Source organism: Zerene cesonia, chromosome 15 (assembly GCF_012273895.1).
Source record: "Zerene cesonia ecotype Mississippi chromosome 15, Zerene_cesonia_1.1, whole genome shotgun sequence".
NCBI classification, from domain to species: domain Eukaryota; kingdom Metazoa; phylum Arthropoda; class Insecta; order Lepidoptera; family Pieridae; genus Zerene; species Zerene cesonia.
The window spans coordinates 296,100-309,389 of NC_052116.1; the positions used below are offsets into that span (position 1 = coordinate 296,100).

Here is a 13,290-nt window from a genome sequence, read left to right on the forward strand (position 1 = left end):
AGCCCTAGGGCCAGTCGTAATGTCGTTTAAATGCGGCGCTGCGCGCAGACTGTCACTTGATATGATTTACTTGTAAACAATGCCTCATTCAGTATACGTATGTTGTATATCGAAGCTGTAATAGAGTTTAATAGAATATTCAGTTAGATTTGGAGTCTATTATATTCTAATAATCTAAAATCAAAACACGCGTGAAATTTTTCAATAATCTTAATAAGTGTATCTATATTATACAATGTGTTTTGCTTTCAACTTTGCTTTATACAACACAGCTACATGTAATATGTGTCTTTATTTATATTATAATATCTATAGATACACCCTCAAACTATACTGACTAGACGCTTCTATAAAATTCACTGTTCTCAAAAGGCTTAAGACTATTTACTCTATAACTCTTATTATAAATCATAATATTCCTTTTAATAAATAAAAATATAAAATGAAACATGTCAAGACGTTTTCATAGTGTTGACTAGCAAGAATCTCATCGCAATACCGAAGTCAGAACTGTATAAGTATCTCAATAAGAAATAAGAATCACACAGAACCTTGTCCTTAGTCCCATAATAACATCTGTAAATGTAAAACTTGACATCACCATGCAGAACTGCTAGTGTTACCACCCGCTGATACCATCTAGTTAAAACTTAAATATCTCGGTTTAACTCCCGGTCTATCTAGGTTAACTTGCACATAAATAACTTTTATGTGTATATGTCCAATTAATTTTATAGCTAAAAGCATTTCATATTTAGCAATTAATTGGTAAGCGCCATTTTCGAACACATTTAATCCATTTACGGTCGAAGTATTCGAATCTCAACTAAAATGGTAGCGCGCAGGCGTCAGTGTCAAGGTCACGATGCGCGCCGAGTGCGTTGACTTTTATTTTTATTTTAACCAATCGCGTGCAGCTGCACGATCAGCCAGTATGACTCATTGATTTATTTTTATTCCGTTCTGAATATTTTGTATCTGTCCCATGAATTAATTACTTGACGACAAAATTCGAAATCTGATTTGGGTATCTATGACATTTCTAATTGGTGATTCCTTTTCTTTTTTTTTTAGAACAACTTAGTAGTTATAGAACAAATTTGAAAAACGAAGTTTGTGAGCGAGCTATTTTGTTATTTCGGATGTCGGATGATAATAAATAAAATAGTAAATCAAAGCCGCTGCATCGAGGATTTTTTATCCGTATCTGGTTCTATGAATAGACAATGGCGGTTCTATATTCACCCGGCCTATCCCAACAAATGGCAGTATAGCAAACGAGGAATCTGGACGCAGGCAAAACAAAATGGAGAACGTTTTAAATACAACACACCAGGATAAATGCGCTTTTAAATATTTTATACACAAAAGCTCGTGGTTGCATTGTTTCAGTTCAAAATGTATAGCGTTTTAAGATATATGAATACAATATTTTTAATACAGATGATATAAAATTTAAAAGTTTTTCCGTACTACAGCGTTCGTTATCCGGTGAAATGCTTAAGAATAATATGTGTAAAATAAGACAAGTTAATTAAATTTCGGAATAATTAAGCGATAATTGTCTGGATCCGCTATAATTAGCGCCTTTTCTGCGTGGCGGTGGTGTGCATCGAGCCAGCGCATCACGGCCCGGTGCCCCCGGTTTTGGTGCTTTTTGCTAAATTAAGGCCTTATTTAAATAAATTATGTGCTGGTGAGAGTTTAGAAAGCGCGATGTGGAATTTAAGACGGTTATGTTAATATTTTTTGGGTGAACTTTACTGTGATCGATATGGCGGTTTACTTCGCTATGCAACCAATACGTAGACCTCTGATTCAATTTTATTGGAACCGTATTGAAACAGTTTCTATATAATTACCTAAAATCGTGTCAGAAATACCTAAAAATAAAATTATTTTGTTCTCTTCTTTTCTTAATTATTTTTTATCTCAGTAAACATGAGATGTTTGAAAACATTGCTTAATCTTGGAATTTTATATAGATTAAAAAAAAAAGACTAAAAACCGTCCCGTATTATCATCATATCGTACAATTTCTTGGAAACCTAGTATTCAGATAATATAAAGTCTAGCACTACTCGCTAGCCCTTCGAAGAGTATTGATAAGGTATCGGCGAGCGAGAGGCTGGGTCGTTGAACCCGGGTAACGGCATCGCTTCGCGTGAGCCGATCGCAGCACGCGAAACGCTATCCCGATCGTGATGTTTTTAGATAGATGTAGTTCAGTTTGGATTTGATTTATGAGTAAGTTTTATCTGTTTCTACGTATAAGTTTTTGTTTGGTCAAATTTGAGTCATTCAACTTCTATCGTGTGATATAGAATTTTTTTTTTAAGATATTACGTACTAGCTGTTCGCTCCGGGTGCACCCGTGGTACATAAATAGCCTATGATGACACTCAGACCTCAGTGCAGTTTTCAGCTTTCCAATGGTGAAAGAATTTTTGAAATCGTTCCTGCAGTTTTTGCATGAAAACGTTACAAATATACAAAAACAACAGTTTCCTCTTTATAATATTAGTGTAGATAAATAAACTGTATATTATAATACTAGATTAGGATCCTCGGCCGTACTACTATACTATACATGGTATATGATACCATAAATCATTATTTAAATCTCTATTTCTTTAGTAGCTTTTACATTACTTTTACATACATAGGAAGCGGATGTTGGCTTACATAAACCTATATCAGAATTGACAGCTCACCTTTCAACCTGTCCGAAAAGTATGACGCAACATATCATCAGAATTGATCGACAATTGAACAATTAACAATAGCCGCGTGCCGACCAGTTGGCGGGCGCGTGGCGGCCCCAGGTTGCGGTAATACCGTTGGCCACCAGTCTGGGTTGGATTATCAGCTTCTTGATTCATCTTTGTGCATTACCTGGTAGCGGTTTGTGGTGGTAATTGAGTAAAATTTTGGTAAACTACGTTAGTAAGGGTTATTTTCAAAGTCGGTTGTTAAAAATATAAGTATACTAGCTGTAACTTGTGGCGTTACTCGCATGGTACCGGGGTAAAATGCCAATCCAGACTATAATATATCGCTGAAATTTAGTACAGGTCCGATGAGCTGTTATCGCGTAAAAGACTGACAAACCTCCATACATTATTAGAAACTGTGTTTATAATAGTAGTAGGATCTGTGGTAGATAAAGCATTTGTATATTATTAAATACTAGCTGCGCCCCGCGGTTTCCGGCGAATGTCTTAAGTGCCTCTTAGTATTTTTATTAACACACTAGCGGTCTTCGACCTTGGTACATACAGTCTCTAGCGCAGGGATCACGAAAATATCCAATCGTGAAGAAATATTTCCTGAGATAAGCGCATCGAAACAAACAAACTGATCAATTTTTATTTATTTATAACATGAACTTACAGTAAACGCACCCGACAAACGGACGTGGCGATAAAGGCCTATATATAAGTCGCACGCATTCACCCGAGCTTTTCTGATGTTATCTTCTAATTAATTGTGTCGTTGCGTGCTTTGATATTTGAAATAACAATGGTTTTAATATTGATTTCGTTTAATATTTTCTCGTGTTGGATTTTACGCGAGTATTATACATTTAGAAATTAAAAACTTTTAACGGATTTTAAACGCGGTTTATTCATTATATTATTAACCCGACGTTGCGAACACTACAGCGAGCGTGGTCACGGGGAGACTCCCCGGACTCTCCCTTCTAAATGATTTCATTTATTTTTTTTCCACCATTATAGGTCTTTTTTGAATCTGAGTTGTCAATGATGATACAAGAATTAAAGAACGTTGGTACAAGATACAATCCTAATTTTAAGATGACACACATCCTACTAATGTATATCTATATGTATGCATCCTTGTTAATCTTGCGCGCGTTAACCACTTAACGGATTTTGATGATACTTGGCATTGATGTAGCTTATGTACCAGAATAACATATGAGCTGTAGAATTACTTTCATTTGCCCACCGTTTATTCTCGTTCGTTTCTTTTCTTAACTAGTTGTTGCCCGTAGCTTCGCACGCGTTAAAACGCGTTATTTTAATAGATGTCAATAAACATATAAACCTTCCTCTTGAATCACTTTATCTATTTAAAAAAAGCCTTGATCAGTAATCCGTTGCGTAGTTTTAAAGATTTAAGCATATATAGTCACAGAGAAAGCGACATTGTTTTATACTATGTAGTGATCATTCATTGTACTCACAGTTCAACCAAAGCGCACATTCATTGTAATAACAAATATTTTTAAGTACGTGATTCATCAATCATAAACATTATTGTTTTTATAAAAATTTGGCAATGATGCAAAACTCCGTGTGGTAGGGCAATGCCCACCTCCGTCGGTTGATACTTAACTCAAACATCTGGCCTGCACTTAGTGGCCATGTGTGTTGTGTTTATGGCGCTTTATTGAAAATATATCTTCGTGTTTTAGATTTAAGAATGAGTTTCATAGCTTGTTATGCCACTAATTCTATTAAGGTTCTGACGTCGTAAATTATGAATTATGTGGTGTTTAAATTTGGACTTGTTATCCTTATTTATTACGCCGTTGATATCAAGAATACGAAAGTTTGTTTGGACACGTGTGCTGGTAATAGATGAATTATTGGATTGAATATTTCAGATACAATATCGCCTTTTTACCGTCGAGTTATCTTACTGATATATTTCGTATATTATGCAATGCGAAACTAAAAAAAAACTCTACTGGTAATAAGCATTGATATAATTATTGGAATAGTTATTATTATCGCATTGTTTTTTTTGACAAACTTATAAGAGAAATTAAATAAAAGAAACTTATGGATAATCTTGTGTTTGATTTTACGCGAATATTATACATTTAGAAATTAAAGACTTTTTAATGGATTTTAAACGCGATTTATTCATTATCTTATATCTTTAAACGAGCAATTCTTGTATGTATATATATAATTGGAATCTCGGAATCGGCTCCAACGATTTTCATGAAATTTAGTATATAGAGGTTTTCGGGGGCGATAAATCGATCTAGCTAGGAATCTTTTTTAGAAAATGTCATATTCGTGTTTTATCGATTTAAACTTACTTTTTTAAAAAATAGGAGGCGTTTGAGTAGTCTCAATTTATTATGACTCTTCCTGACATCTATTGGCGATAAAATAATACTATTTTTTGGCGAATAATTAAAGTTCCAGCAGATGGCGTTGTTAAGTAACGAAGTCAATGAGTGTTTGCTTTGAGGTTAGACTAATTGTTTATATTGTTTTGTGTCTTCTTAATGCACGTGTTCACTTAAAAATTCCTAAACGATCTTGAAAAAACCGCTTATATACAATCTAACTTCACGAAGTTACCGAGCAAAGCTCGGTCATCCAGGTACTATTATTAATCCGAGGTTTCGAACACTACAGCGAGCGTGGTCACGGGAAGACGTGAGAGTATATAATGAATAAATCGCCTTTAAGATCCGTTAAAAAGTCTTTAATTTCTAAACATATGGATTAAACTCATTGTTGAGATCTTCGTCTAACTGCATTTAACAAGTGCGTCATAAATTTCAAAAAAATCAAATATATACTGTATAGAATATATGTAATTTCTACATTACACCGTAATTTCTTAAGCAGTCTTAACGGTTCTCTTGTATTGATATGATCGCGAAACTCACCAGATTTTTCATTTAATCACAACATATTTTATTGCAGATCATAACGGCACCATCCAAACCATAAAGCTCAAGTCATTCAGATCTTAGAAAGTAAAGATGACTGAAAACGATTGGTCGTCCTAGTAACGGACCGAACTTACTGTTCTTTGAAACTATATGATTCTTGCCTCTTAAGATGTATAAATTATATAGAATAGCATCTATTTATAAAGTCACTAGCGTCAACATGCGACTTCGTTCGCATATATACGTTAAATTAAACCTTACTCAAGGCTTTATATATTTTCACATAATATGTCTATTTCCTTCGCCTAAAGGAAAAGAAAGGCAGTCCCGAGGTCTCGTATAGTTCCTATTGCTGATGAATTTCAGGGGTTAAAATTATCCATGTCCTTTTTCGGGTCTCGAACTATGTTTTTGCCTAATTTTATCCAAATCGATTCACTGGCTTAAGCGTGAAAAAGAGACAAGACAGTAGATACTTTAGCATATATTATTAGTCACTGGAATAATTAACAGAAGCTTCAATATCATAAAAATGTTTCCTTACCTTTTTAATGTTGTCATCTCAATTCACACAGCTTTAAGCGAAGCAGAGGGAAAAGCTTGTATCGCATATCAGTGTCATACTACAATTAATGGCGTGTATATTAATAGCATAAACACAAACATCCGCCGATACGTCGCGTTCGCAGTACCCACTTCCAACGGTCATCGCAATTTATTGCTCCATATCTATTCCGTCATATGCAACTAAATATGTCCAATCGAAAAGAGATTTATTATTTAAGAGCTAAACGAACGCGGCTACCCTCTTAATTATCAGAAAATAGATAGTAAAGAGTTTATCTCGCACAGGTTCTACGGAATTATCGGGATAATAAGACATGTCCTTTCACGGGTCTCAATGAAGGGACATACTTGCAGTGTTACCTTCATATCGATAATTATTGGTTATTGTGTGATAATATAAAGTTTGATATCAAGTTGTTATCCTTAAACCTTAATTTAGACTCATTCGCCTCTTTTAAAATAGGTCTCTATTTCACTACACATGGTAGTCTGGAAGAGAACGCTACCTAGCGATAAGTCCTCCGTTTATCCAATTTTTTTTGCTTATGTTTTGAAAATTTTATGTGTTAAGTAGCGGTCCGCCCCAGCTTCGTCCGTGGTACATAATATAGTCTAAAGCCTCCCTCAATAAAAGGGCTATGTAAAACTGAAAGTATTTTTCAAAACAGACCATCAGTTCCTGATATTAGCGCGTTCAAACAAACAAACAACCTCTTCAGATTTAATAATATTAGTATAGATAAAGAATTATCTTATCTATCTATCGATGTAAGTTAAATACGATTTATAAGAACCGTTGTTTATATAATTTCATTTATAATATTAACAATTATAGTATTTCTTTGCAATACACGGTTACAATACGTATTTAGCTGTAGTCAACATAACGGAAGCAAGACAAAGACGTGAGTTGCAATAGTCTCGCCTCATCGAGTCCAGGTGCGCCATTGTCAGCCGAAGGTCGAAACCCTTTGCGCACCTAGGCACTCCTAGACCCTACCTACAACCATATCATGAATAAACAAAATAAAATGATTGGATTCTCAATACTAGTAGTGTAATTTTCGTTTTAGATGACCTAATCACTCTAGGTTATCTGAAACGAAATATCTATTCGCATTTTGGTCCACTACTTGATAATCTCTGTGAAATATTTTAACATCGTAATGTTGAAAAATAATTACGTGATGCGAGTGACAAAATTGAAGTGTATAAAACTCGGATCTAGCTTAGCGTGACGGTCGCAGTGTTGTTATGCTAATCTGTTAACCTGATAGCATCGCATTCAAATACTGAATGGATTCATCTTAAAAAAAGGCAAAGGTGACTGACTGGTTGATCTATTTATGTACAGCCTAAACTACTGGACCGGCCTGCAATTTGGCATGCAGTCACAGTGAATTAGGCATCCGTTAAGAGAGGATTTTGATAAACTAGGGATGGAAGTTTGTACCATGAACACTGTGACAATTTGTGAGTCACAGATGTTACAGTTATCTACACTTATATATATATTCTTTATTAGTTTGTGAATTTTTTAGTGTATGGTGATGTAAATTCTAAGTCTTGATCTGTGTAACTAAATAATTTAAAGAGACTTATCTTACTAGACTGCTAAAAACTATTTATGTTTACTATTGAAAGATAAAAAAAAACGATCTTATTTTTTTAATAAAAACAACAATTAATCTATCTGTATAGTATAGTAAAGCACAGAAGGCCACCCGCGAATCATCCGTAAACGCCAAGTTAGAAGATGCTGTAGGTCCATTGTCTCGGATAACGGCTAACGGTTGTGTATCTGGGGCAGATATCGGCAGAAATACTGTTAAACACTCGAGGTATTCATAAAACGTGCTGTGAGCAATGAGTGACGTCATCTGTCGTGTTAATCCAGTGGTTTTTATTGTCGCTGATTTAAAAATTAATTGAATCGAGTTATAAACGCAATTGCGGATTTTAAGAAATACTTTGCTCGCTAAGGCTTAATATGATATTCCAAAAGTTTGTATTTTATATTTTTATCTAAAATTTAAAATCGTTACAAAGCTTTTTTACATCAAAACTATTAATGCAGCGAAAGCGATAAAACATTATAATTAATAAGCAATTGAAGATCAAGCTTTCATGCTAAATTCGATTATAACAGTTCTACGTATCGATCCACTTACGTTTGGCCACGGAAAGCATGGATTGTCGTCATTTAGATTATTGATTATGTTTTTCTACCTATATTATATTAAAATTACCTAAAACTAATACCTAATTTGCAATTTCAAGCCATTACAAAAATAACATCAATTTGCATCGCATAAAATTTCTTTTATGACGCATAAAAAATATACAAAAATTTATATACAAATATGCAAATAAAATAGATATCCGATTTTTGCTTTAAAAGTTGTTAATTAGTAAAAATTATGCCAGACCTTTGTATTTGATTAAATGAAAGATGAAAGCGTCAAGCACTCTTGTTTTAACGAAAATAAAGACAAATGAAATCGCATTTTTATTTTAAATATGTTTTTATTTATGAAAAACAGCTTGTCTTTACAATGCCAAGTATATAATAAATGAGAAAACTTAGTGCTTGTATTATGTATGCAAATTTATAATTAGCCACGGGCTAGGCTAGCGGCTAGGCGAAAGTTCTGTTAGCATACTCCGTTCGCTTTTATGCGCACTAACAATAGCTAGGCTCTCTACAGAATACACTTTACTAGCAAATGAAAATAGTAATCTTCGATATAACCATGGCCTAGCTATAAATAAACTACGTTCTAACTTCAAGTAATAATGAACCTTAGAGCCTAATTGAAAAAGACTGAAATCGTGGATACATAAAGGTGAAATTAATGGTGGTTTTAAGTTACTTTATGCAATATAGCCAGTAGATTATACCATAAAATTTTGTTATAATTTAACTATTGGTAGTGAAGTACATCCCCTTGTGAGTAGTGACATTGTGTATGTGTATTTAATATTAGTTCCACTGTATGTTCTTATGGATCAGGTGATCAGTTCTCTATCACGTAGATCAACACTACCACCAGCCGATAAAGGCACACGATTAGTTCCTTCAAGCCAGTATCTTAGCTACACAATTGTCTCCCATTTAATGATGACATGGTCTAACAATAATTCCTTTTTCAGTCACCATGAACGGTCTCAACGGTCACGTAAACGGCGAAGTGAACGGCGCTGGCGACATCATCACGCAGAACCAGCAGCGGGGCTGGTGGACCATCGGCCTGATCAACTCGAGGTACCGGTACCTCACCGCGGAGACCTTCGGCTTCAAGATCAACGCGAACGGGACGAGCCTGAAGAAGAAGCAGATATGGACCCTCGAGCCGGCCACCGGGAACGCTAATGACAGTGAGTTCTGTTTATTTGAATAATCTATGCAGGAACTAAGATATGTATCTGTACACTATGAATCCTAGACGAAATACTACTATTATATAGGTAAGGTAGATTATTTGTTACATACATATTTGTCTCATATCTGATTTTTGCTATATCCGCTGCGATTACTGCATCCATTGTCTTACATTATGAAATAAAAACAACGCAATTACAGTTATTTGAAAACATACCTAAAAACCTCTATATCTTAGATACAGTACCCATTAAAAGACAGTCCAAATCTTCGGTCGCTTCACTTGCAGAACCTTTACCGATCATATAGTAAATTAAATAATTATCTACAGCTTTCTTATAAACATAAAAATGTGAATTAATAATAATAAAGGGTGATATATATCAGACTAACAAAATTCCATTCACATTAACAACATGATGTTTTTGCACTAATTAAAGCAAAAACACCCGCCCTTTATTGGGACGTAATTGGATTCCGCCTGATGGCTGGACAATTAAAATTCTACAGTGCATCAGATAATTGGGTACAAAACGCTTTTTAAACGTTTATTGCACGTGGAGGTGGTTTGTGTGATTTATTGTCATATCTTGAAGTTAAATATCGATTGATTTTGTACGTTATGCAATGTGTGATGAGATTTCAATATTTTAACTATAGAAGGTAAACTTTTTTAAAATACGTTTAAAAACCTGGATGGTGAAACGCTACAGCTGTACTATATGTCATTTAGGTATTACATTACATTTATACTAGGTTTAATTGTACTCGTATTAAATTTACAAGATTTTCGCGTTCACATTCGCAACTATTATATGAATACAAAATAGCAATTAATATGTACACATATTTTTTTATAAATACTTCAACTTTTCTAAACAACGACAACAAACAACAACTACCTTCGATTAATTAAAAAATAATAACAAAACGTAAGCACATACATACATACGTTTAAAAACCAACACATCCTCAATTACGCCGTACGCAAATCACAAATGAAATTCAAAAGCGAATTTGTATGTGGATATACAGCGAGTGCGGAGGGTCGCACCCCATTGCCAAGGTCTGGCGCGATCGATACTCCCCGCCCGCCCTGGGCCGCCCCTGCATTTATTGATAACCAGGGGCTTCACACACGGGTCCTGGGTGATATTGGGGAGTAAAATGGAGATTTCAATTGGTAATTTGCGTATGTATTTGCATAAATGTTATATTGTTGATTTGGAATAATATGTTTTCTAAATAGGCAATTGCGTTTCACGAATCGCGAAGCGAATATGGTTTGATGACAATTGTTTATTAGTTTAGCGGTAACAAGCCAATATCATCTCTGTATCCTGCTGTTTCTCCAGCAACAGAAAAAACATTATAAAATCGCTCTGTTGCAACGTAAACGGAAGATAAACAAACGCACTTTTGATTTATTTTTATTTATTTTAGGTTCACCAACAGGCATTACATTAAAGAAATTATATCAAGTAAATATAAAAAAAAATTAAGAGCTAAATGCACACCTTTAAAAGGTAAACACAACATGCATATAAATTATACATCCAAAACATCTTAAAACTAAAGTATAAAGAAAACATTGCAATGTTATACTGCATAATACACATCAGCGCTATAATATTTTTAGGAATGCACGATTATTATATTTGATGGGTAAAACAAAATACTCTCACAATTATAATTAAATGCATTTCAGAGCTAGATGCACCTAGATGTATTAGATATATGAACCTAATAGCACACTCCACGAACCCTATTTTATATCGCTTATTAAACGTGAAATGTAATTCCATATGTACACAGCATTGCTCAGACTAACTCATTTCATCAACTAAATCGTTCACCTGTATACCCTAGAGACTAGAGAACATAATACGGCAAAATTGCATAGTACATATTTAATGAGCATGCGTTAACATTACTGTGTTATACCAATATTTCTTGCACGAACTGCATTTGAATGTCAAGCAACGTCTACCAACCATCTACAACTTACGTGTGACAAATATCAATTATAGGTGAATGGAAACCTGAGACTCCCACGCGAGTAATGCTCAGAGTTGGAACAATCATGGGAAACGGACATATTTGCCTACAATACTTGCACAGCCATACAATGTCTCTGCTGTTTTCACTGACGGTTATACGTTATAGGTGTATACAGTATAGGCATATAGTTAGAAGTTGTGTGTTGTATTCAGTTATGGAAAGACAGAAAATTAATATAGCAACATAGTATTTATATGATAATAAAGTGAAATACAAAAAAGATCGATGGCAATACTATGAGGCGAATCCACCGTGATATCAGAATTTTATGAACAATTGAATTTCAGGCCATCCCATTGGATATATTGAATTATGAATAAAATAAATAACAACACCTATAAAAAATGGTGATATATAGATACGACAGTTATAATTATACATTAAAATATAACAAGGAATAAATTCACAGTTATATAAATATTACTCATACCAAGACCTTATATGAATACTTATGACTGACGAAGTGATTCTCCTCCAGGTATGATCTACCTCCGCTCGCACCTGGACAAGTATCTGGCTGTAGACTCGTTCGGGAACGTCACCTGCGAGTCCGAGGAGAAGGAGGCGGGCAGCAAGTTCCAGATCAGGTGAATATTGAAATACTCGAGGTGTCCTAAACCATCAGACACTGTTGTATTACTCGAAGTGATTAAACTATTCTGAATAAATACTTATCTCTTACAAAGACCCTATATCTGATCGTAATTTATCAGGTAAAGTGTTTTTCATTGTTGCGTTTTGTAATATTAATACTCAAGCATCTAAAATCTAATATATTTTTACTCTGAAATTCATCAAAATCGATCCACTTTATCTTGAGAACGGGACACACATATTTTCTTGTAATAACGTAGTAAATGGTTACTGCGTTTTAAAGAAAATCTATATTCGTAAACCCGATAATTCGAGTTCATTTAAATACAAACTCGCACCACAAACGCAGACTGACAAAAGCATAAAGGATTTACGAGTTATGAGAAAGTGCTTTCCCAAAATATCAATGACAGAATTAAGCAAATGAGTATAAATAGTGTCGCCAAAATACACACGTCGCGTATACATTGTCAGACCCAGGACGCAGGGTATAAATCTTAGCCACTGTAAGAATACTAATGGATGACTCACTTGAAGAATTTCGCATTTATGCTATTGAGTAAAATTTTGTTTGGTTTTTTTTGGTGGTGCATTTCGTTTCTTGTAGAGATTAAAGTATTTACCCCGGTGTCTAAGTCAAGTTTTGACTGACACGCTTCCGAACAATACTGTTAAAATATGTCTTTAATTTATAAATGTATTGTTATAAGGGAAACGGCGTAGTAGGTTTCTATTGCTCTTCATACCTGTGGTCTAAAATGTAGCCCTATATTATACTTAATGTTTCAAAAATATTCTTGAAGTCGATTAATTATAATCGATCGACTCCAACATAATTGACTAGCGGTCCGCCTTGGCTAAAACACTGAAATAATTTTTAAAATCGGATCAGTAGTTTTAGTGCGTTCAAGAAAACAAACTCTTCAGCTTTATAATATTAGTATAGATAAAACTTCACGTGGTAGCTTGGTAATAAAAATAATTAATCAGTTTTCGATAACATCCAGTACACGCGAGCGAA

At 34.3% G+C, this 13,290-nt stretch overlaps 1 protein-coding gene across 1 annotated transcript in view; it reads left to right on the forward strand.

Moving 5' to 3' along the window:
- The window catches only part of LOC119832658 (protein singed), a 34,273-nt gene that overhangs the window by 8,844 nt on the left and 12,139 nt on the right, over window positions 1–13,290 (forward strand). Inside the window, exons 2-3 of the mRNA XM_038356362.1 lie at window positions 9,386–9,610; window positions 12,154–12,262. Coding sequence (XP_038212290.1) covers window positions 9,391–9,610; window positions 12,154–12,262 — 329 coding nt within the window. The 5' untranslated portion in view covers window positions 9,386–9,390. The remainder of the gene's footprint in view (window positions 1–9,385; window positions 9,611–12,153; window positions 12,263–13,290) is intronic.